At 40.2% G+C, this 25,019-nt stretch overlaps 1 protein-coding gene across 2 annotated transcripts; it reads left to right on the top strand.

Annotated features, from left to right (window-relative positions):
* The first annotated feature begins 8,038 nt into the window (after nucleotides 1–8,038).
* On the top strand, nucleotides 8,039–23,457 carry SUB1 (SUB1 homolog, transcriptional regulator). Of its 2 annotated transcripts, XM_027634735.1 has the most exons (6): nucleotides 8,045–8,104; nucleotides 8,863–8,969; nucleotides 9,934–10,006; nucleotides 11,638–11,757; nucleotides 17,518–17,626; nucleotides 20,368–23,457. In XM_027634735.1, the coding sequence occupies exons 3-6, from the start codon at nucleotides 9,935–9,937 to the stop codon at nucleotides 20,445–20,447; spliced, it is 381 nt and encodes a 126-aa protein (XP_027490536.1). In that variant the 5' UTR covers nucleotides 8,045–8,104; nucleotides 8,863–8,969; nucleotide 9,934; the 3' UTR covers nucleotides 20,448–23,457. The 2 variants fall into 2 exon arrangements, with proteins under 2 accessions (XP_027490535.1, XP_027490536.1); XM_027634734.1 differs by lacking the exon at nucleotides 8,863–8,969 and having other exon boundaries at nucleotides 8,039–8,104.
* Nucleotides 23,458–25,019: the final 1,562 nt, after the last annotated feature.

The raw sequence follows: 25,019 nt of genomic DNA on the forward strand, positions 1-25,019 counted from the left end.
TGTCTGTATAAGTGTTAAGTGGGTGTTAACTAAGCACTGAATGTGCCTTTGGGAGGTTATAGTAAAGGTGTTTGTGAAAGCAGCTTGGAAACCCAGTGAGCAAAGGGCCGTAGTTGCTGTGGTCCTCAACATACAACAGGGTTGCAAATTTACCTTGGGACAAAGAATCACCATGTTGGTATCACATACTCTTGCTGCAGTGCTGGAACAAAAAGGTAATCATTGGCCACCTCCATCCAGATTTTTTAAATACCAGGCCCTACACGTTGAATAGGACGATGTTGAAATTATAACAACTTATCTAATCAATCCTGCAGCCTTTCTATCCGCTGAACAGATTGATCTTGCACCCCTGGAATGTGATTGCATTGAGATAAAAGAATCTACGCATTCTAGCAGACCAGATCTGAAGGAGGTGCTCCTTCCAGTGGTGGAAACCTGGTACACAGACAGAAGCAGTTTTGTGAAAAACAGACAGTGCAAGGCCAGGTATGCCATCACCACTATAGACTCTACTATAGAGTCAAAATCCCTGCCTCCAGGAACCTCAGCACAAAAGGCAGAGATAATAGGATTGACTAGAGCTCTCCAGCTGGCAAATGATAAAAGAATTAATGTATGGACAGACTCAAAGTAACCACAATGGACAGCCAAAAGAATTGGAGACACCAAGCTGAAATTCAATTTCTTCCTGATCAGTGTGTGAGCCTGATCTGTGCTCAAGACTGTAATACTCATGAGAACATCACTAGAATTTTAGACCCTGGAGACTGGATAAAGAAAGGGTACTCGGGACCTGCAATTTGAATATTTCCAATAATATTAAAATGGTGCACACCACTCTTCATATAAATGGACAAGTAAAAAAGGATTGGAAACAGGATACAATGATACAACATTTTAAAATCAGTGTTAATAGTAATATTGATATGGCTTGTAAGTTTGGAGTTAAGCAAACGTGTATTGATACTGTTTTGATGCTAACCTTTTACATATATGATACAAACCAGTGCATATACTCAGCATCTTGTGACCTCTGCCAGGATTTCTGTCAGTTGCAAATCAAAGTCTCAACTGATTTAGTATTGATCTGTTTAGGAACAATAGGAACAGGGAGTACATTTCAAAAATCATCCTGCACAATAGTAGCATCTTTAGATGTAAACTGCAGGACTGAAGGATCAGTTCGGTGGCTCTGTCAGAGACCAATGTCAGCAGCACATCAAGTAAATCAGGCACTTCCCCAGAAACTAGCAAAAGAGTTAGGCCAACTGTGAAACCCTCAGGAGATAAATTTTGAAACTTTATGGTGTATATAGTGGCAGGACAGATGAATATTTGATATACAGGAAATGAAACAAGCCTAGTTTCGCCTATCTCTTATATTTATACCCTCTCTGCTAGAGTAAAGAATTTTACTACAACCATAAGACATAAAACCTCAGGAAAACTAGATCTTTATGAAATAAAGGTACCAGGAACACTGTGGAAGAAAATAAGATCACACAAAGTGTTTCTTGTTCAAACAGGATGCTATGTAAACTTGTAGTTCAAGTGAACAAATTAGAACAATACTATTACATAAAGAGTGTATGGAAGATGTCTGAAAAATAATTTTTTTCTGAAGATTTAGTGTTACTATTTATCCTTTCTCCTTCACCACCCCCTTTCATACTGATGCCTTTGAATTTTTAGGATTTTTAGGGTTTTGTAGATTTTAATGCAGCTGTATAGTCTGTCACACTTTAGAATAGTAGTTAACACTTACCAAACCCTATTCCCCTATTTCATATCAAATTTTCTAAATTCTTTAGGCTTGTTTAGGCTCCTTTCAAGGCAGAACTATAGTGAACACATTCTGTTTGAGAACATTTGCACCCCAGGCCTGAACAAAAAGATACTGTCATAGTCAAAGCGACCTTCAAGCCTGCAACCTTGGAAAAGCTCCAAAGACAGCACATGCTGTGAAGAAGAAGATGAGGAACAAAGGGGTCTTGGGACCTCCAACTCAATTTCTAGTGGGGTGTGCTGGGAGGCAGATTTGGGGAGGATCTGAGGAATGGGTAGTTCTTGCATTGGACCAAAAGCTGTGGAACTCCTGGACACAGGGGCATGCAACTTTTCATACTTCTTGCACCAGAAAGCCTTCATTAAAGACCTGTTTTCTATCTAATCTCTACTAAATTTGCCCAATGAGCTTTTGCTCCAGATCTTTAGGCAACAGTATCCTCTGTGAGTATGGTAAGCTATCATAACTTTTCATTTGCAGGACTTTATGTGGTGAAACAAAGTAATGAACAGAAACTATTACTAGACCCAGTGCACTCACTAAAGAAATTAGAGGTTACGATTCAAGCAGATATTTCAAAGGTACAACAGAACTGTTCTCAATTTATAGCATAAAGTTTACAAGGATGAGAAGCATGGCTAAAATCACAGACACTAAACACCAAGGTCAAGCGAGATTTAGCAGGATGGTTCGGGTCAGGATTAGGAATACTTAACTCTATAGATCAGGATGTGCTGATTAATAAATTAAGTACCGTCACTACATACTTAGGCCAGTTCCAAGTATCATTAAGATCATCACTACTGACGCAAAACTTTCGGCAGATTTCGTGACCACCCTGTCCAGACACACCCAAAAAGACCAAAAATTTACTTCCAATGAATTGTATCCTTTGAAGGAGAACTACAAAGTAACGTATCCCTTGCCCTTCAGTGTTTATAGTCACAGTTATGGCTACAGACTGTAGTATCAGATACCATTAGGAAAAGAATATCTGGGAGACTGCCACAAGAAACAAAACAAATAAAAGCGAAAAATGATACTATCACTCAGTTTGAAAAAAACTTACCAGGTCTGGTGGCAGCTAGTAAGCTTCACCTACAATGAACAACAAGAACAAAGAGACACTTACGTGCTTACTATAAAAAGGGCCACTACTGGAAAGATATTTCCAGTATTAACCTTAGAAGCAATATATGAAGATGTTGTAGTAAGACCAATTAACCATAACGTATGGGCAAAATAAAATTATCAGTCAAATAGGTGGTAAACAGGAAGCACAGAGGTGAGCATCCCATGAGAACAATTAGGGTTCATCTGCAAGAACGCTGTAACTGAAAATGAGGATTTTATGCTTAGACACAGCAGACAGTACCTGTATCTTCAAAATTATCCCAGCTGCAAAGGTGCAATCTCAGGTATACTATGTAGGAAAAGGATGTGGATGTGTAAGAACTCATCATAACATCAGCATTGACACATGTGAAGAAGTAACTAATGGAACTAATTTTTGTGTATGCAGTTTTACTGCTATAATAGGATGTGATTCCAATTGTACTGTTCCAGTCACTACCACTCAGTTGATCACTGATGAATATGTGTTGTATAATGAGGTTCCTAAGTTACAGATTGGAATGGAGACTAGAATTTTGAAGCAGATGCTGTACCACCCAGATATTGCAGCTTTACTACAAAAGGTCCATAAAAACCTCACAACGAGCCCTTCGGACAGTGGAACATGACGTCTTCAAAATTAATGAGATCACAATCCAAATATAAAAACCAGGAGAACACCATTGGTGGGATGTCTTCCTAAGATGGGAGAAGCTAAAATCTCCAACAGCTGCTCAACTATTCAACTTCTTAGTGCATCAAGTACTAATACTGATTCTTGTGGCTTTGCTCCTGACCGTCATGAATCTTTGGATGTGGTGGAGGATCCGAACCGTGGCCCAGCAAATACATGTGTTGTGGACTGTAAACATGATCTTGCGAAAGAATTTGCAACAGGATGAGAAAAGGGAGGATTGAAACAAGGAATTGTCAAATTTATATTGTAATTGTAATTAGCGTAAGCAGGTCTTGTTTAGCGTGACTTAGCAAATTAGAATATTTTAACGAATATTCAAAATTGGTAGCTGCAAATAGGGAACCACCCCTGTGCGAGAGACAGATAACTAACTGTTGCTTCAAAAACACATAAACAGGCTTGGAGAAATAGATAGGTAACTAATTGTTGCTTTTAGGCACGTAGACAGGTGTTATCAAGAAAGCCAGAAGATATGTCTTAGGCCTAAGTAAAACAGAATGCTATTGTAACGTGTGCTTAACCGTTTAGTTTATCAGCTACTAACCAGAGAAATGTGAAGAGTGTATGGCATTTATGATAAAACTGCTATATAAACCCACAGAAAATGTGGAAAGGCAGAAGGCACATCTGTGTGGTTAACCCTGTGTCTTCTTCACGAAGGTGTTTAAAGGTACTTTGGGGGACAATCCGTTTGTCAGTCGATTCCTTTGAATCACTACATGGTGAGGGCTATAAGGACCTTGTGCATCCCTTCTAGAAACCTCCTTGCCCATGTCCTGTTAAGTACTTTTTCAGAAACATGCAGCTGCTCATGCTGAATCTGGGGGATTATCCCTTCTCGAAACATGATGTTTAGCTATGATGTAAGTTAAAAAAAGCCAAAGACTTTTTATTTTAAACACTTTATTAATAGGTGTTTGTTATTAAAACTACAGAGGCCTATCAGCCACCACCTCACTCTGCCTATACCATCTTTATCTGGAAGCTAAGACTGAAACCACAGGTCACTTCCTATTTCTTATATTTTGCTAGCACTTTTTACAAAAAGCTTGGCAGTATGTGGTAGCAAAACCACAGGTCTAGAGCTAGTAACAACGAGAAACGGACTAAAGTAAACTGGTAATTGGTGTCTGAAGCACTGTCATCCTGCCATGCTCACAACACAACTATATGACCCATTGTTGCAAACAGTCATCATCATCATCATCATCATCATGGCTGGGCTTCGCAAACAAAGATTTGGGAAGGGCTCTACCCACGTTTGTCACAAGCGCGCTGGTGGTTAAAAAGGCCAATATGAGATAGACATGTCCGATTGCAAAAGGCACAGCAGAAAGACTCCTTAGGTGGTATATTCTGCATGGCACGATTCTTTCTGCGTTGTCTTTTCTTCTGAAGAGTTATCCTGTGTGCGCTCTCGAAGGAAGCAGCAGCATTATAGATGGTGTGTCTCCAGACCTCCCGATCGGAGGCCAGAGTAGACCAGTTATAGTGGTTAAGATGGCCAAGGCTGAGATGTTGCTTCAGGGAGTCCTTGTATCTTCTCTTCAGGGCTCCTCTCATGTGGCAGCCAGTGGCAAGTTCACCATAAAGCAAGATCTTAGGGAGGCGGTGATCTTTCATCTCTGAGACGTGCCCTGCCCATCGCAGCTGTGTTCTCAGTAACATGGCCTCAATACTTGTGACTGCTGCTTGTTCAAGAACAGATGTATTGGTCACATAATCTGACCAGTGGATGTTTAGGATTGTACGGAGACAGCATTGATGGAAGCGTTCTAGGAGTCGCAGGTGGTGGCGGTAGATGACCCATGATTCAGATCCATATAGGAGAGTAGACAGCACTATGGCTCTGTAAACACTGATCTTTGTACTTTTCTTCAAGTGTTTATTTTGCCAAACCCTTTTATGAAGCTTTCCAAAAGCACTATATGCCTTAGCTAACCTGTTGTCTATCTCCCTGTCAATCTTACCGTCCGAGGAGATGAGGCTGCCTAGGTAATTAAACTGCTGGACTGATTTGAGCTCTGAATGGTGATATGGGGATGATGGAAGACTTCCTGAGGTGCAGGTTGATAGAGAACTTCTGTCTTCTTTAAGCTGACTTCCAGCCCAAAGAGCTCAGCAGCGTCTGCAAAGCAGGATGTTAAATGCTGCAGAGCTGCTTCTGTGTGGGCAACAAGTGCGGCGTCATCAGCATAAAGCAGCTCCCAGACAAGATGGTTTAAGGTCTTGGTGTGGGCCTTCAGTCACCTTAGGGTGAATAGGCTTCCATCAGTACAATATCGAATGTAGATACCATCCTGATCATTGAGGTCTGCCGTGGCCCTTTGGAGCATCATGCTGAAAAGGATTGTGAATAGAGCTGGTGCAAGAACGCAGCCTTGTTTCACAGCATTGGTTATTAGAAAGGGCTCAGAAAGTGCATTGCAATATCTGACTTGGCCGTGCTGATCCTCATGGAGTGAGATGATCATTTTAAGGAACTTGGGGGGACATCCTAAACGTTCCAAAATCTGCCATAAACCTTTTCTGCTCACAGTATGGAAAGCCTTGGTGAGGTCAACAGAGGTTACATAGAGACCCTTGTTCTGTTCCCTGTACTTCTCTTGCAGTTGTCTGAGAACAAATACCATGTCTGTGGTGCTCCCGTTGGCTCTGAAATCTCATTGGCTTTCAGGTAGAATTGCTTCTGCTATAGGGGGTATTAGTCTGTTCAAAAGCATTCTTGCCAGGATTTTGCCAGCAATGGAGAGCAGAGTAATACCACAGTAATTTGAGCAGTCTGATTTAACTCCTATCTTCTTATACAAGGTGATGATGACTGCATCACGAAGGCCTGATGGTAGTTTGCCTAGTTCCCAACAGCCCGGGGCCTGCCCGGCATGCCCAGCTGCTGGGGCCTGGGACCTGCCCCCTGCCCGGCATGCCCTTGCAAACAGTGATAAGCAAATAGTAACAGGCTGTGTTAGTTTAGTGTGAAGTTTCGTTACCCAAGGCCGTATTTTAATGTTACTAAATCTCTTCATAAACTGAAAGGCCCGAGTAGATAACAAAGAAGACACAACACGAAGACATTTCATGCTCTGACTGGCCTATTACAGTCTGCAAAGGCTGCTAAGTCTCCTCTCACAAAGCTTGAGGGCAGAGGGCCCCCTCCTCTCCTCCCTTCCATGTTGGTGTGTCTCAGAAGCAGAAGCTGTTTAGACGAACTCAGCCTACAGCCCCTCTTCAAGTCCTTGCAGGGCATGTGAGATGCATCACAGCACAAACACAGTACAGATACAAGCAAGATTGTCAATATGTTTTCATGTTCTTTTTTTGCTTGGAGGTCTTTTAAAAAGTAGGTGTTTAAATGAGGTGCTGAGACTATTTCGACCTTAGCCCCCAGTGCTTCAGACCCGACGTGAGTGGGGGGCTCTATGATGCTCCCTGGTCCCCACCGACACAGCCTTGCAGGGAGAGAAGGAAGGCCGAGTTGCAGGTGGCAGGAGGGGGATGTGGTGGCAGGAGGGGAAGCAGCAGAAGTGGTTCCTGAGGGCAGCCCAGGTGTGGCAGGGCCGCGGTTTCACTATGCAAAGCCACCGCAGCCACAGCGCCTCACGCCGCTGCCCGGGCGGCATCGAGGAACTGCTGTGGTGTGTGAAAAAACAGCCATTTATTAATTATTGTGGATTTTTTTCAGCCTGGAGGAGACTGAGGGGAGACTTCACAGAATCGTGCAATCAACTAGGTTGGAAAAGGCCTCTGAGATCATCGAGTCCAACCTATGACAGAACACAACCTTGTCAACTAGACCATAGCACTGAGTGCCACATCCAGTCTTTCCTTACGCTCCTCCAGGATGGTGAATCCACTGCCTCCCTGAGCAGCCTGTTCCATTGTCTAGTCACCCTTTCTGGGGAGAAATTATTCCTAAAGTCCATTGCAGTCTACAGCTTCCTCATGAAGGGAAGCAGAGGGGCAGAGACTGATGTCGTCCGTCTGGTGACCAGTGACAGGACCCAAGCGAAAGGCCTGAAGCCCTGTCAGGGGAGGGTTAGGTTTGCCATTGGGAAAAGGTTCTTCACCTAGAGGGTGGTTGAAGCACTGGAGCAGGCTCCCCAGGGAAGTGGTCACAGCACCAAGCCTGACAGAGCTCAAGAAGCGTTTGGACGATACTCTCAGACACACGGAGTGACTTCTGCGGTGTCCTGTGCAGGGCTCGATGATCCTGGTGGATCCTTTCCAACTCAGCATATCCTGTGATCTCTGTCATTCTTTCCCAGCGGAGGACGTTCTGTGACTCCGCAAAGGTTCCCTTCCCATCGCTGTGACCCCGCTCCCTCCCGCCGCCCCCTCGGCTGGGGCGCGAACGGGCGACAAAAGGGACAAAGGGCCGCGCGTCCCCTTTAAAGCCAGCCCCCTCCCCGCCCCGCCTCCCCACGTGAGCGGCCCGGGGCGGGCGTTCCGCGGCGCGTCAGTTCCGCCCGTGTCGCGGTGCAGACCGGCCACGCGCGGATCAGGACGTGAGTGCCCAGTCCCCACGCGCGCCCCCCGCGGCACCGCCCAGGGCAGCCCTGCCGGGAGGCCGCCCCGTGTTCCTCGAGTACCCGCGGTGCCCTGCGGGAGGGCTGCCCCGCTGGGGAGCGGCCGCCTCTGCCGAGGGAGAGCTGCCACGTTGGGGGGCGCGGAGGGTCTGAGGGAGGGAGAAGATGGCGCCTCTCCGCGCTACCCCCCCGCCCCCGCGCCGGGAGCGGACCCGGCCCGCCGGCGACCCCCGGCCCGCTTCTGCCCGTGCTGCCTTTCTGTCGCCCCGCCGCGGGTGACCCGCGGCCCCCTCGCTACCGCCCTGCCCTGGGAGCACTTGGGTGTCCTCCCCCCATTCCACCCCCATCCTTGTTCGGGTCTTGGGTGTCCTTTCCTCGGGGGGGGCGGCACGAGCCGTGGAAAATGAGGAATAGGGGAGGAAAATGGCGGCTGGGATCCGCCTACCTGGTCTTCCCGACTCGCCTTCCTTTCCTTACCTTTCCCCGCTCTCGCCTGGCCCGTCTCATCGCCCTCACCCCCCTCCTCGCCTGCCTCGCCGTGTCGCCTCACGCTCGGCCCCTCCGGGGGGCTCCCACCGCCCCGCATCCCTTTTTCCTCCGGTTTCCGCCCACACCTTCCTCCATGTTGTCCCTTCCTCGTCCGCGCGCGGACCCCTGGGGTCATCCCCGCGCACCATCGTTTGGCTTTTCAGACTCAGTGTCATCCCTGTGCTTATTTTCACATTGTCCCATTCCAGCGCTCCTCTGCCTCCATCTTACAGCGCGGCTTGTGTGTGCTTCCCCATTCCCTGTATCCTGTGCAGTGTTCCAGCTTCCATCGCAGTGCTCCAAGCTGTTACCACAGGTCTTGCTCTACTTTAGAACCACGTTGATCATTACCATTATTTGGACTCCGTGGTGGTTTTTTTTGTTGTTGTTTTTTTTTTTTTTTTTTTTTTTAATTTGCATATGTGGGTTTTATTTCACTGCCAGTTTAACAACGCTTCAAAATATCCCTTAGTATTATGTTAGCCTTTCCTAGCTGTGGTTCATATCACAGTTTCTCTCTAGGATGCCTGTTTTTATTCTGAAAGAACAAAAGAGCTGTGGATGTGTTACAAAGCAGTAGCAGGGAAGATGTGCAACCGCTACATCTAACCACATGTTTGCATACCAAAGTGATGTATGAGCACACCTGGCAGCATGCATTCCAGGAAAGCTGAATGTCCGCTTGTCTGGCAAATGAATAGACTCTAGTGACTGATGTGTTGAAGCTGCAGTGGAATTATTAACTGCAGTGCTGTGGTTCACTGTAACTGAGGCGTTTTTCAGACTGTTGTGTTGGTGGGATCTTCATCTTTATGTGTGATGATTATGCAGCACATTGCTTGTGAGTCCAACTGGGTGAAATGCCCACGTAAGAGTACAGGCAATGAAAGGACCTTAATGAACTATATATGTGAATGTCATATAAATGTCATATAATGTCATTTAACTGGAGGACGGCATTATATTTTATTTTTTACATCGTGGTTTTTGCCGTGTCTGGGGATGTATGACACTTGTGAAAAATTGTTCTGCTGTAAACAGTTCAGAAGCCAAACCATTTACTGCATTTAGTACAGTTGGAGTAAAAAGAGGAAGAGATACAAGAGGGAAGAGTGTTTGAGATTGCATCTGCAATGTGTATTAAAGCTTACATGAAATGGCAGGAAAGTCTTTAGGAGAGTTTTGAGTAAGATAAGCCAGTACAGATTTGAAGATGGCTTTCCAGCCATAATGAGATGTATTCTTTATGTAGTGTTCTCATATTATTTTTCTCTTCCCAGAATGCCTAAATCAAAGGAACTTGTATCTTCAAGCTCATCTGCCAGTGATTCAGATAGTGAAGTTGACAAAAAGGTGAACATTATATACAGTTTATTACTGTATTAACTCTTTTATTTCAGGCTGAGGTTAAGGAATTAGGTGAGCATTATGTCTCAACATGCCTGTTATTCCCTGTGATTTATGAGACACTTAAAAAGCTCTCTCCCTCCCCGCCCCCAAAGAAACCAACCCCTTTCCCAAGTTTGGGTGGATTCCATGTTTTTTGACTTGCGGAAAAGGTTTTTTTAAGTTGCATTTTGCTTTGTTCATACTATTCCATATGATAGATATAATCACAAGGTTCCTGTAAATCTTTACTGCTTTGTGGCAAGTGATGGAAGGCTTTCGTATAAGCTGCCCTGATGGCAAGAATTTAGACTTATTTTGAGAACATGCCCACACCCACCACTGCCAATTTGATATCTGGATTACTTCTCTGTAATAAAAATCTTATCTTACCCTGTGCTTCATCGTGTCATTTGCTTATCTTGTTTGCGTGTTTTTTTTCTATGCTTAATTTTCTTTTATTTGCTGTAATACCATCTGTTAGTTTCTCACTTAAAAGCTGAGCCAACCTGAGTGTATTTGAATTGATAAATTTTAACGTGACTGTTCTGAATGTATAAATTGAGTGTTCCTGTTTATTTTTAATAGTTATTTAATTTAGAATCTTGTATAGATGTATCAGTGATTACGAGCAAAACCAGAAAAAACTTGTGAATTTGTGTTTTTGAGAAGTGATATTTCGTAATGCAGACATCAGGTATTTTAGTGTAGTACTTTAAAAAGGCTTGGTCTGATTTACTGAATTGCTTCAATCATGGCTTGATTACACCTTGCAAATCAGATGTTCTGTCAGACCTTAAAAAAAGTTCATGGGGTGATTTTTTTGTTAGGGAACTGTATTCCTGAAAAGACAGTCTGGACAGCCTGCTTTAGTGGGCAGTAGGGTTGGGGGTTTTTTCAGAGATTACCCACAACGTGGTCTGAGCAGGTGAGACTAATTTGTGGTATGTTAGTATTCCTTTTTTTTTTTTTTTTTTTTTGAGGTGGGGAGCATGGTTACTTTATAACTGTGAGTAGAAACAGTAACTTTGTGAGTTATCTGAACAACGGGATTTACAGGTCATATTGTCTGAATGTTCTAAAAAGATGTTTAATTTATCATGCTGAGGGCAGAGATTGGATGCTGATTAAAAAATAAAAGTTGTGTGATGGAGGTGGTTTCCAGATCCTTTAATCATTATCTTCTGTAGGTTTTATTTCTTTTTTTGAAGAGGAGTCATAAACTGTTCTGCATTTTTTGTTGCATTCAGTAGAAGGGAAAGTGTCATTTCTCTCAGACTTAATTTTTTTATTAAAACTACTGAGCTGACAGTGTTACTGTGCAAAAAGAGAAGGGTTTTTGAAATGTATTTTTATCTGATTAAATTCTCTTTAAAGCCAAAGTATTATGGTAAACTTCACTGGGAACAGAATTAGGCTCATTTGAAGGGTTTTATTTCTTTGATTCCAGTCTAAATGTACAGTATTGGAGTCCTGCCTTCACAGCAGGAAGGTGATAGTGTGCATTACTTAGTAATGGTTTGTGACATAAAATGTAAGCTTTTCTGTAGCATATAGAGTGAGTTGTGGCTCATGCTTTTTTTTTTCCTTGCTCCAAGGCAAAGCGGAAAAAGCAAGCAGCTCCAGAAAAACCTGTAAAGAAACAAAAGACTGGTGAAAGTTCAAAGGGTGCAGCTTCTTCTAAGCAAAGCAGTAACAGAGATGAGAATATGTTTCAGGTAAAATTGATGACTCATAAAGCCTGGTAAAGGTAACATGTTACATCATATTCAGTATAAATTTTATGAGGTGATCTGAGTTTCTTGGCAGCACAGTCTTGGTCTCCTGAATCCTTGGCTGGAAGGGATTACGGTGCTCGCATGCAGATGAGATGCTCAGAAGAGCATGGTCAAGTTTCAGCTGAGTAAAAGAATCTGAGTTGCAGCAATTGATCTAATCCTCTTGACTTTGCCTGTGCAAGCTCTGGGTGCTCATTTTGTCGGTAAATACAGCACTTACCAAGAGTATACTGTAAATATTAGATTAGGTTTGTCTCTACATGGAAATGTTTTTTAATCAGGGCTCTTGGAAAAAAAGCTTCTTGGAAACCAATGCATGGACTCTTCATTCCTGTTTAACTAGGTCAAGGACAACTTGGCTCCTGTATGATAAGACAGCATCTTGGAATAAGTTTTGGTTCTTACTATATTTTATGATGGAGAATTTTATCGCTGAACATCCATAATAATAGTAATTTTTGACATTGTCCCTGTTTTTAAGATGGAATGAATGTACATTTTTCAGTAGAAAGGTACATTTGTGAATTCAGGGTATTGCAGTTTCCACGGTTGGCTGAGACAGTGACAGCGTGTGCTGAGACCTGTGCAAGAATATACATAGCTCAGAATTACGTGTTTTACAGGCATGGATCAGAAACTATTAAAGGTCTCTGATTAGCTGGCTGAAAAGGAATATAAATTTGTGAGACTTTGATTCTCAACTTCGTGAAAGGGTATAGGAAGTGTGTCTCGTGAGGTGGCCCGAACACAGAGTAAGCTAAATTAAATGATTCTGGGCTGTGTAAAGTAATATGGGGAAAGAAAAAGTTTTCTAGAGAGACCTTCCCTGTGATACAAGGCAGTTATTTTTAGTGTCTTAATTCTCACTTTCCTCTACTCGTGTTGAGGAGAGGAACTTTAGGGCAATGCCTGAACTTCCTTATTGAAGGGAGTGTATAATATTTTTAGTTCTGCTTGGGCATGCTTTGAACTCTGTAGGAAAAATGAGATAGTGAGTTCTATACCTTATGAGGTGAGCTGCAGTTAGAACTCTAAAGAACTATGTATAAACTTTGTGTTATGTTTATAACAAGTTCAGAAATTCCAGCCTTGAAGAAAACTGTTCCCCTGATGCAAAACCAGCCAGGCACTTTCAAATAAAAATGAAAGTATTTGTGTGCTCTGGTTTCTTGAAACCTTTTTGACCTAAGATATTAAAAAGTTACTAAAAACAGACAGTAGAGGACTCTTATTAGTCTGAAAAGAACAAGGTTCTTCTGGTGTTGAGTATAATACAGATATTTGAATATCACCTTGACCTAAAACATCAGTGTTGCTCAGTCTGCCTGCCTTTCAGGTAATCAACAACAAAAAAATTTTTGGATTGCTCCTTGTATTATGTGAAGCTTTGTTGTTTTTTTCAAGCTACATCGACTTCTGCCCAGGTCCTAAGAGGTAAATGTTGCAGTGGATAAATAGAGCTGTAGTAGCTCTGAGAATACTGCCCCTCCCTCCCCCCTACTTAGAAGAACATGCTATAAGATGCTGTTACATGGTAATTTTTTAGATACAGTTTTGTTTGTTCTAGGACTTTTAGTAATATTAGAAACTCTTTTTTCTGGAGGGTTTCTCTCCCACGGCAGTAAAATGATCTCCTGATGTGGAAGTGACTTTGCAGTAAAACTTACAGGTGTAGCTTCAGTTGGTGGAAATGAGGCTGTAAAGCATTCCTAGGATAGTCACAAGTTCTGTGGTGTCCATATTGTGTGTGGGAGTGGCTTCAAATGATGTGATACTTAGAGGATTGTTGTTCTGCACTCTCAGGCTGGGCTCTTAAGGCATACAGCTTCCCTTAATATAGAGCTCATTGTGACTGCTGCATTCTGAAGATTTATCATTTTCATAAATTTTTACATTTTATATTTTTGTTTGAGATTATTGCTGTAATGATTTTTTTTTCAACTACTTATGAAGAATGGTATGAATGTAAGTAGAAGAGAATTAATTCAATATAAGAGACCAAGTGTATTTTATGTATTTATAGGTCTTCGCCTTTTTAGGTTTTATAGATAGCCTGGTATACTTTGCAGTTTGTTGTACAGTTAGCATGCAGAAATTTATCTTGCTCCCCTGTGTGATGTATTACTAGAGGCCCTAAGGACTAGAGTTATTCATGTCGGTGTGGAAGGGTTTAGTGTTGATACATTAGATTCCTGTCTGTGGCTTCAAGCCAACCTGAGCTCTGCACCATGTGCTTTGGTTAGTTTGACTAATCCTATCATCTACCTATGCCTGATTTGGATAAGGTTTGTCAGGATGCATTAATGACTACCCAGAGTGGAACCACATTGCATGATCATGCATTTAACTGACATTGTTACTTAAAAGTTGTCTGTGTGTTGTCCTGTCCACTCCCCACCTTTTTTTTTTTTTTTTGAGTTTTGGTCTTTTGCTTTTTGACTTGAGATAGGTAAGTTCTTTGATTTCCCACTGTAAAGTTCTCTAATTTCCCAGTGTAATGACTTTATCGTAGGCTCCTGAAAGAAGGTAAATATATAAGTGTATGATGCTCTGAAACTGTTTGGTTTAGCACATTAATTATGAAACTTAGGTGGTCACCGATGCATTTCATGAACAACTTGCTGTGTGACAGATCTCACTGTTTACAGGAGTCTTCATTGTGCTCCTTGTAGTGCTGTCCATACACGAAAGGAGCTTTTTTTGCCGTTTCTACTTCCACAGTGTGTGTACCATTTAATCCAGAAAATCTGGAAATAGGAAAAGTAATGAAGAAGGTGCTTGCTGAAGCTCATAGAGGAAGTCAGTTGCGTAGCTGTGAAGGGAACTGAGACACAATTTCAGTACTTTTTCTTCTGAGAAACAAACTTGGTGGTTTTAATTCGTATAATTCAGTAGAGCAGTATAATCTTAGGATCTGTAGTATTTAATGAAAAGTATATGAACTTGTCTGTGAAGGTTGAACTGCAGTAACTGGACTGCTGTAAGTCAATATTACTGTTGTGGTTTAACCCCAGCCAGCAGCTGCTCACTCACTCCACCACCAGCAGGACTGGGAAGAGAACTGGAAGTGAGAAGACTTGTGGGTTGAGATAAAGCATTTAATAGGGAAAGCAAAAGTGCTGCACTCAAACAGAGCAAAACAAGGAATTAATTCACTACTTCCCATGGGCAGGCAGGTTTTCAGCCATCTGCAGGACAACAGGGCTCCATCACGTGTAACAGTTACCTGGGGAAACCCCAAGCATGTACCTCCCTTCTTCCTTCTTCCCCCTGCTTTATATACTGAGCATGATGCCCTGTGGTATGGAATATCCCTGTGTCAGTTGGGGTCACCTGTCCTGGCTGTGTCTCCTCCCGTGCACTCGCAGGCATGGCAGTAGGAAAAGCAGAAAAGGCCTTGACCCTGTGTAAGCCCTGCTCAGAACAAGAACATCTTTATATTGTCATCACTGTGTTCAGCACAAATCCAATCCATAGCCCAGTACCAACCACTGTGAAAAAACTAAGTCTACCCCAGCCAAAACTGGCACAGCAACCCTTGAAACATGGCTGTGGTTATGGAGATCTAAATATACGTTTGTCAGTGAAATTACTCCAGGACTATCAACTGCTGCATGACAAAAGAATTGTTCAGAAATGAACCTGTACCAGAATTGCAGCTAGCTAAGTATCGAGAAACATCAGTTTACTTATATCTAGACTTTGGTTGTGGTTTTAAACCTTAGATGTTTGTAGAGCTGTACTTCAGAAGCATATTTAAAAGTTTTGGTGATGACAGCTTTTACATAGAACAATTTTGCATAAATTGTTCAAAATTTATTGTGATCATCTGAAATCTAGACAGTGATGTGAAATCTAACTTAATTTCAGCATTTTCATATAGAACTACTTCCATCTAAGGTAGACTGACTGATTGAGTAAATGTGAACTTTGCATTATTGCCACTCACCTTACTGTAGTTGAATTGAGACATACAGTCTTTGCAAATAATGTTCTAAACACTTTAACTGTATTTGCAGCTTTAAGCTGCTATGTTATGTTAGATTTTATTATTTAGGACAAACCTGGAAGTACTTGGCAATACACTAAGATTCTTCCACAGCCATGGAAAAAGAGGTGCTGCTGAGTGCTACTACTTGAAGCTGTTCTTAGAGGTGACCTTAAAAGTTAGCGAAGCGTTAAAGGGTGAAACCAAGAAATGTTGTTCCTGTAGGCTGTTTAGGATGTTCTTTGCCAGCAGTGCTGAGGGGCTTGGGCATGGTGCCAAGTTTGGTCTGAAAGACCTAGCGTGCCATGAAATTATACTTTATTTTTGAATGTTAAATTTGTAGTGCTGTGAAAGTGTTTAATTGGTCAAAAAATACTGTCTTATAAACTGTAATGTCTTGTTCATTTTAATAAACTAGATGCTTTGAAGTAGGAAAAGTGCTTCAGACTTACGTTATCTAGGTATGTCATAATTGTTTTATTACCAGTTTTAGAATCATGTGGCATGATCTGCGTAAGAAGAAAAATTTCTTTAGGCAAACGTAAAAGTGTTCATGTTTGTATTAATTTTGTGAAATAAGAGCATATGACTTAAACATCTGTGAATCATTGTACTTCATGGGAGAGTTTTTCAATCTGTCTGGTCAGACTTAATGCTAGAGTGTTTGGATCCCCCTTAGGTTGTATCAAAATGCAAGATGCACAGATAAAAGAAGTTGAAATATTTTATCAGGAAGGAGTATTTTATTTTAAAATTGTTTACTTTAGAATGTGTTCTTTCTTCATAAAATGTATCCAGAAGGTGCATGCAAAATTTGGAGGATTTCTTACAGGAATTGTGAGAAATTTTATTTCATTGTGATTTTGTTATCTAATTTCTGGTTCTCCAATTCACCATGTACTTTGAATTTATGTGAATAAATAGTTTTTTATCATATTTGGGAAGATCTTTAATAAGCCTAAATGTGTGGTGTATTGTCCAGTTGTTGGTTTGATTCTTCCTCCCACTTCCTCCCACTCACTCTTCCCCTCACCTGAAAAAAAAAAAAAGGTGCCCATGTAATTCAGTTAAGACATTGGTGCAGAAATTATGGAACTCAGGAGTCATTTCATAATATGCTACATGCCGGTAAACTTAAAAGATTTAATTTTTGGAACACCTGGTACAGTGAGGTACCTGTGAGGATTTGGGAGTGGGCATGGGACAGTAGGTGGCTAACTTTCATTTCCATCTGTATTTACTATGTTAAAAAAAAAAAAAGCCCCACAATTACCTGAGGGTTTTTTTTTGGGAGGCATTGCACGTGAATATCTAATTTGCTTTCTGTACGTGTGAAATGGACTAAAATTTACACTTGGGGGTAGAGGTCCCTTTTTCCTGTCTTCTTTTACAGCTGCTGGAAACAAAGGCAAAATTTTATTTCAGAAAACAGTAAATCCATGACTTTTATAAGAAGCAAGCATGTAAAGAATACAGAGTTTTTTATTCTGGGAGGGCTACTTCTGCACTGAGCATTGCCTGCTCAACTAGTTTTAAGTCATTGCTTATTAGCCTACTGACTACTCTGAGTTAAGCTTTTAATGCAGTTGTTTCTCTGGTGTCTAAAATAAGCCGCAGTGTGCAGTGTCACATGTCAGAGTCTAATGCTGCTGGGGAAAGTGATTGCTGTAATATGTAAAATACCTAAAAGACCTTTATGTGTGTTTTGACAGATTGGCAAAATGAGGTATGTCAGTGTTCGGGATTTTAAAGGAAAAGTCTTAATTGATATTAGAGAATACTGGATGGATCAAGAAGGTGAAATGAAGCCTGGCAGAAAAGGTATTGTTCTGCTTGATGTTACTTCATATTAAAACATTGGGTTTGCAGTAGAATTTTGTGTATCATCTTTTGGTACTACGTGATATTTTTAGAGTAATATTTTTACTTTCTTATAATTTGTATTTTAACAAAGAATTAGTTTAATCTGTAGATTATAAATAAGAACAAAGTGGGTTTGTTGGCCTGAGTCCATTTTCCTAAATAGATCTTCCATGTTTTATGGCAAGGCATCAAAACAAGCAAATTTGGTAGAGAACTTATAAAAATGACCATAAGACAGCCATACTTTTTCCCCCCAATTGATTAACTTAGTTAACACAATTTATTTTATTACAATTGGATTTCTTATTTCAAAATTCACTGAAAAGATTTAATCATTTTTATAAGATGTTAATTTTGTTAAAACAACCAGGTCCTTCAGTTTCTATTAAATTTTTGATTAAAAAAATCAGAACATTTAATGTGACTAATTTTGGAGGAAAAAAGTGAAGATTTTATCAGAGGGAGAAGTATCTCAAGTGATCAAGCTTTGGTACCAAGTTTCTAATCTGCAGTACAGCACAAGCCCTTATACCTTTAATTGCTGCTTGGATAGTTGCTTGTCATGGCAAGCCTTCACTGTGAACCACTTTCAGAACTTTTCCATTTCAAGATGAGGATGTGAGGACAGTTGCAGGAATAGTGCTGTGCTTAAGGTTATGTTGCTTCTCTTAGAAAAGTCTACTTTTTATCAGTTTTCGTACTGCAGCAATGAAAGAGGTAAGTATGAAACATTGTGGCCTGGGGATTCATAGAGTCATTGAATGATTTGAGTTGGAAGGGACTTTACAGATCTTGTTCCAACACCGTGCCATGGACAAGGACACTTTCCACTAGACCAGGTTGCTCAAAGCCTCATCCAACCTGGCCTTGAACGCTTCCAGGCATGGGGCATCCACAGCTTCTCTGGGCAACCTGTGCCAGGGCCTCACCACCCTCACAGGCAAGAACTTCTTCTAAATATCCAGTCTAAATATACCCTCTTCCATTTTGAAGCCACTCTCCCTTGCCCCATCACTTCTTGCCATTGCAAAAAGTCCCCTCCCGGCCTTCCTGTACTGGGAGGCTGCAAAGTTTGAAGACATAAAATCAGCATAATGTTCTTATGGTGTGTTCAGGAACAACTCAGTGAACAGTAATTTGAAAAGTTTGAGAAGCATTTTCAACATTTCTTGAATAACCACTGAGAGTAGGTTTGCATGAACAGGTGTACTGGTGTTGTACAGGAACATTCTTTGTTTTGGATTTGTTGTTAGTTAATAAAAAAGATGAATTTCTAAGGACTGTGTTTTGAGGTGAAATTCAATAGTATATGCACTTTGAGTGGCAAACTACAATGAGATTTGGTGGGTGGGCCTAGTGACAAAAGTTACATGATGTAGATAGAAATGTTTATCAGTGCAGCAAAAGGGGCTGAATTTTACTAGGATAAAATTTAATAGTAGTCTGATACAGTATGTGAGCCAAATATTCCATTAATGCACTCGTAAGCCACCTATTTAGCTATCCTAAAACCAGTATAAGTAGTTGAAATACTGTAATAAGATGGAAAAATAAATCCAGCATTTTAAATTAGTCAGAGTGTCTCAAACAGCAGATCTGAACTTTGTGCAGTTCGTCTGGTGTGTAGTTGAGGGACATTTTGATGATGCTTAGTCCCCTATTAATGGTTAGCACACCTGACCTGTGTTCAAAAAGAAATCTTCACGCTATAGGCTGGTGGAAAACTGCTTAGAGAAGCTCCATGCACACTAGTTGCTGCTTTAAATTATAATGGTGCCCTCATAAGACACTGATGGGGATATAAGGAAAAAAAAAATTACTGTGAGCTCAAAAAGTGGAATTCTAAGATTCGACTGTTTTGAGGCCCTGCTCCACCTACAGGGAGAAAGCAATGAAGGACACCTGATCACTGACGGAGGAGAGTGGGGGTAAATAGTAGAAGAGCTTGGTGGGAGAAAGTATGAGAGGTAGCCCTGTGAGCCTGCACTCTTCACGGAGTTGGCATAGAGATTGTAGGGGAAGAATGAGGAGACTAAAGCACAAATGAAACATGCACCTGGACTCAAGCTTGAGGAAGATGAGGGCAGATGTAGAACTGAGGAGATGGTTTATGGGGTACTTATTGAATGATTAATGTTTGAATATTACTGGAAACTATAGTGAACTTGAAGAAGAAATAACTTACATTGGTTTGTGTAAGCGAGTGTAATAGAGTCTCTCCAAAAGGTTACTTATAGTATGTGTTATTTACAGTGCTTTGAGAAACAAAATGGGGGGGGGGGGAAACCCAGAATTATAGTACCTGAAAAGTGCATAGAAAATCAGTCCACATAGGTGTGGCTTTTAGGAGCCAGCAGGAATATGAATGATTTCCTGCTTCTCACTCAGGGCTTTTGTACTGCCTTCTGTTAAGGCCAGAGTTGTATTTCCCTTCTTGTGTTTAGCCTAATACTTGCAAAATTTTTTATTACATGCATTCTCTTCGCAATGTAAACTTGTCTAGAGGTAACCTAAAGTTAAATTGAAGTGTTCAAAGTGAGCAGTTTCACTTTGTAACTATGACGGTTGTTGAAATAGCTCAGGCATTAATAGTTATGACATAGACTTTGTGTATGAAACTACCCTTTATAGTAATTACACAAGAATACTGCACCACAATTTTCTTTTTGTCCTAAGTGTTTATTTTTAATGCATTTCAGGTATTTCTTTAAATCCAGAACAGTGGAATCAGCTGAAGGAACAGATTTCTGATATTGATGATGCAGTAAGAAAACTCTAAAGAGAGAGCCATACAAAAACTTATATCATGTAGTTGTATTAAGCAGTCTTTTTACATTGGCTTTAGTTTTCTAAAATATTGTTTTCCAAGCTATTGTATATTTGGATTGCAAAACAATTTGTAAGATGAATACTTTTTTTATGTGCATTAAAAGTGTATTCTGAGTGAGGCTATTTGTGTATACTTTACTAAAAGGAATTGTGTTGCTTTCACCCCATGGTGTAAAATAAACAAATCAAGTAATATGTAAAACATACTTGTTTATGGCCTTTTGATTGAAGGTGTTTGCTGATAAGGCCACCTAATAGCTTTAGTCATTGCTTTAGTTTCAGTTTAGTTTATAGTTAATACAAATTTATTTTCTGAGATTTCTTAAAATGTCTCAATTTAATTTTTTCTTTTATTACATTCTCTTTGGTATTGCCCTGCAGCTTTCTGCTTTAAGACTTGATACAAACAGTGAATACTGGGGAAAACACATTTTTGTAGATAGTTTTCAATACTGTATTTGCTAATTTACCCTATTTATTCAGATGTAAACAGTCTTGAGTATATAGCTTTTTTTGCATTACTTGCATGAAGTATTAAGCTAAACAATAACACTTGAACACAAAACACATGCTAATTTTCTCATTTTTCTGTAGTTTGCTTGACCTAGAAAATACAAATAGCCTTTTTTCTTGAATTCTAGATGTGATGCATAAACTTTTACAGTAATAGACATATACCTCAGAGTAAGACAGTATTTAAAAGATCCACATGTGGTTATTAGTTAGTACCTTTTTCAAGGTTTGCATTAAATTCATTCTGGAACACATTCTAACCAGTTATTCTATAGAAAAGGAACAGTTGACCTGTCTTTGTAGGGCTTTTGTTCAATTGAGAGTATTGCATAAACAATGATGCTTAAATTAGACTGTAGCACAGGTTAAGCAGTCAAACAGGGTTAAAACTGCTGCAGCCAAAATGTCTGTCTGTCATGTTCCTGCCCCATCCACGCTGCCTGCCTTGATAATGCTCTGGTAAGAAAAGCCTCTGCCCCGTGGAAGCTCTGCTAGACCAGAAGCTGCCCCAGTGGAAGGGCTTCTTGATGGCACCGAATCACAAGTACGATGTAGAACTCGGAGAGATAAGGGGCACACGAGAATGGAAGTCACTGGTGAAAGACCAAAGTTAGCTGGCACATAATAACTACAGGGAATAAATGGAAGCAAAATTGGAGAAGAATCGATTTTCTCACTTAATTCAGTTAATCGAAGCAAGAAGATAAAACAACGTCATGAAAACGGACATTTCAAGATGTAGTATGTAGTGAATGTCCAACCTAATTAGTTTGGCTGTAATTTTCCTATTTGTTGATAAAGTAATTGTAGTTTCTAAACTTTGTATAGATAAACATTTTTTAATTATGGAACATCTCAGTACAGTTGTTATTGCATACATGATTGTAAGTGCCATACACAGGCTGTTCCTGTGCTGCAGAGTTCATTATTCAATGCAAATAGGTATTAAATGGCTGAGTTCACAAGTATATATTACAAATATTACATATTTGTACAAATATGACATCTTACAAATAAATTAAGATCTGGATTTTTTATAGCTCAGGAAATCTTAAATTTTTAAGAATTGCTGGAGGATGAATAAAAGGTTGAAGAGATGTTTGTGGTAGCAGATGTGTTTTTGGGCACAACATTGTTTTCTGAGTGACTGCTAACATCATGTAGGGCTATTTGGACCAAATAGAATAAATACAAAATAGCTGCTAAAATATCACAAGTGAGTGAATGAAATGTTTCATATCACTGTAGACAAGTTCTAGATATTTGTTATTGCAGTATGTATATATGATTTTGTTCCTTTAAATCCAAAATTTTGCAACCAGATTTCATTCACTTTACTTTAAAACTCTCGTGTAGCTACTTTAAAGTGCATGATTACATTAGAGGGAATACTGTCCTCACTTAGATTACTGTGGTAATAGGTCATTGGGTGGCAGTTGTGTATCAGAGTACAATATAATTGTGTTCAGGAAGGTGGGAAATTAAAATTATTCATTTGGGGAGAGTGAAGTGAAAAATTTATTACAATGGTTAGTTCTCTTGTGGAAATTGATGGTAGAAGTGTTCAAAGAAATTTGTATTTGTTAAGCACGAACTATTAGTTATTAGTAGGTATCCAAATAAACCAGACAGTTTCAGAAATGAACTCAAAAGGGGATGAATTGATCAGGTGACTGATGTGCTTGGAAGACAATAATATACAAGTAACCTTGATAAAAATTTGGCACATTCAGTATTATTTTGAAATAAACAGTAGTGATTTGTCATGTAATCATCCATGGCTGTAGTCTTCCTAATTTGAGAAGAAAATTCTGATTTTTTTTTTTTGAATAAAGATTATTTTCTTGCAGAAAAAATATTAGTTAGGATACATTTGGAAGTGTTCATGGAAGAAAATTGTGCATGTATGACAAGGCTGTGTAATATGGGGTAAGAGCACTGCTCCCTTCCCCACTGAAGTGACAAAAGAAAGATGCATTTTATTCTTCGTGTTTATGCAGGGCATATTAGCAATATGTTTTATAAAATAAACCTACTGTGGAGCTTAGGGGGAAAAACGTCACAGTTAGAGCTGCCAAAGTACTGTATGTGTGATAATCAAACTGTCATGTACCATGTTACTCGTATGTGGAGATGTTAATATTGAAAATAAACAAGTGCAGTACTAATTTTGATATTTCTGTTAAAGGAAATGCCCCAGTTACGTACTTATGTGATCTGTTAGCAGAAAAAAAAATATGATGATTGTAATTTTGGTAACTCAAATGTCATATTGTTAGCCATGTGGAATGTTTCATGTTTTGCTCTGGTAGTATCTTCTGCAGAGAGGCCACTGGAAATATGAGCCCTGCAACTGTAATTACCTTAATGTTCAAATAAAAAATAGTTGAATGGCGTATGTGTAGTAACAATTTGAAGACTTGGAAATAAATTAAGACTTCTGTTGACGTAGTGTTATTTTTATAGAAAATTAGCTGCACTAAGAAGTTCAGCTGCACTGACAAGTTATGGAACCTGCTGTTTGTTTATTACAACTGCTGTAATTTGGAAATTTGAAAACTTAATCATCTTATACTTGGTCCATGTCTGCGGATGGGGGATTGATTTGTGTAGCCCATGGGGATAGAAATTTTTCACTAAGATAGAAGAACAAGTGTCATGTAAATATGGAAGCAGCAGATATAAACACACATTCAAACATCAAACAGAAGAGTGCCTGATAAGTTATGGCTGTCAAGAGAATGGCTGATTGTAATTTTTCAGTGGAGTTTCTCTTTGATCCGACTTTAAAGGTAACCACAGATTAGGTAGGAAAATTATCATTGGTCACTTATGTCAGCATAGGCTTTTTTTAGGAAGGACAGTTGTTTTTTACATTCTTGTGGTGACTGACCTGTAGGGAGTGGGTTAACTGATTGTAGCATTGAACCTAAGAGACTTTACTCCAAGTGATTTTGAGTAGTTTAGTAATTTATAGCCACAGAAAGAGAAATTACTGTGGCTCGAAGGGAAGAAATGGAGTCAGGGGTTCATGCAGGGTCCTTGTGTCCTACGTAGTCCTCATTTACTTTCACCCTCTAGCTGATAGGGTTCCTCTTTGACTGTGGCCCTGGTGCCTGTGTATGGAAGAGCATTCCAACAGGCAGTGCTTTTCCTGAATCAAACCTGTGTGTCTCCTGCTCACATAGCATAGTTACGTAGTTTCATACTTACATAGAAGTATGAAGACCTGTGCCGAGGAACTGCAGTAAATAGTCCTTAGTTTAGTGATGGTTTATCAGGGAAGCTTACATTGTGCTATTGTGTGAGCAGAGGGACGTGCCACAAGTCATGGGCATACTTAAAAGCTGAGAACCTTATAGCTGTTCCCTTGGTATTGTATTTTATTTTAAAAAAATTACAATTTTTTGTAAGATCTACTTAATTCTATTTTCATTTTGTTTTCAGTGATTCCATGTACTCAACACTGATCAGATGTCAGATGGGGTAGAGACCGAGGTTGGGTTGAGGACTCAAGTTTTTGAAAGCACTGTTATCCTTTGGAAGGAGGTGGGCTCATAATCTTAGGGTGAATAGAGCTTGCCGTAGAACTGCAAAAGCTGGTGCAATTAACATACTATTCTAGGGAATCTTTAGGTGTATTTGATAAGGCTAAATAAGAAAAACATTTTATGCCGCCTTGGCCAGCATGCCTAGTAGGCAGCTGTTACTTATCACTGCCCTTGGGCAGCAATTGATGAGATGAAAGCTGCTGAAGTAAAGAAATGTTAAGATTTTACATAACCATGTTACTTTTGTTTTTGAAAAAAAGAACTGTTTCACACCTTAGGATTTTAAATTCTTTATGCTTTCAGTGATAGGCTAATGTGCCAGAATAATTTATGGGCTGTTAAAAACACAGTTCATTTCGTCTTAGTGAATAGACCTGAGTTGTTCTGTTCGTTAAAACATCACACAATATATCTGAGGGAGAGGTGGATGACATTGCTATATGAAGAGCAAACTTGAG

This window comes from Corapipo altera, unplaced genomic scaffold (genome assembly GCF_003945725.1).
Source record: "Corapipo altera isolate COAL_440 unplaced genomic scaffold, ASM394572v1 61411, whole genome shotgun sequence".
Taxonomy (NCBI): Eukaryota; Metazoa; Chordata; class Aves; order Passeriformes; family Pipridae; genus Corapipo; species Corapipo altera.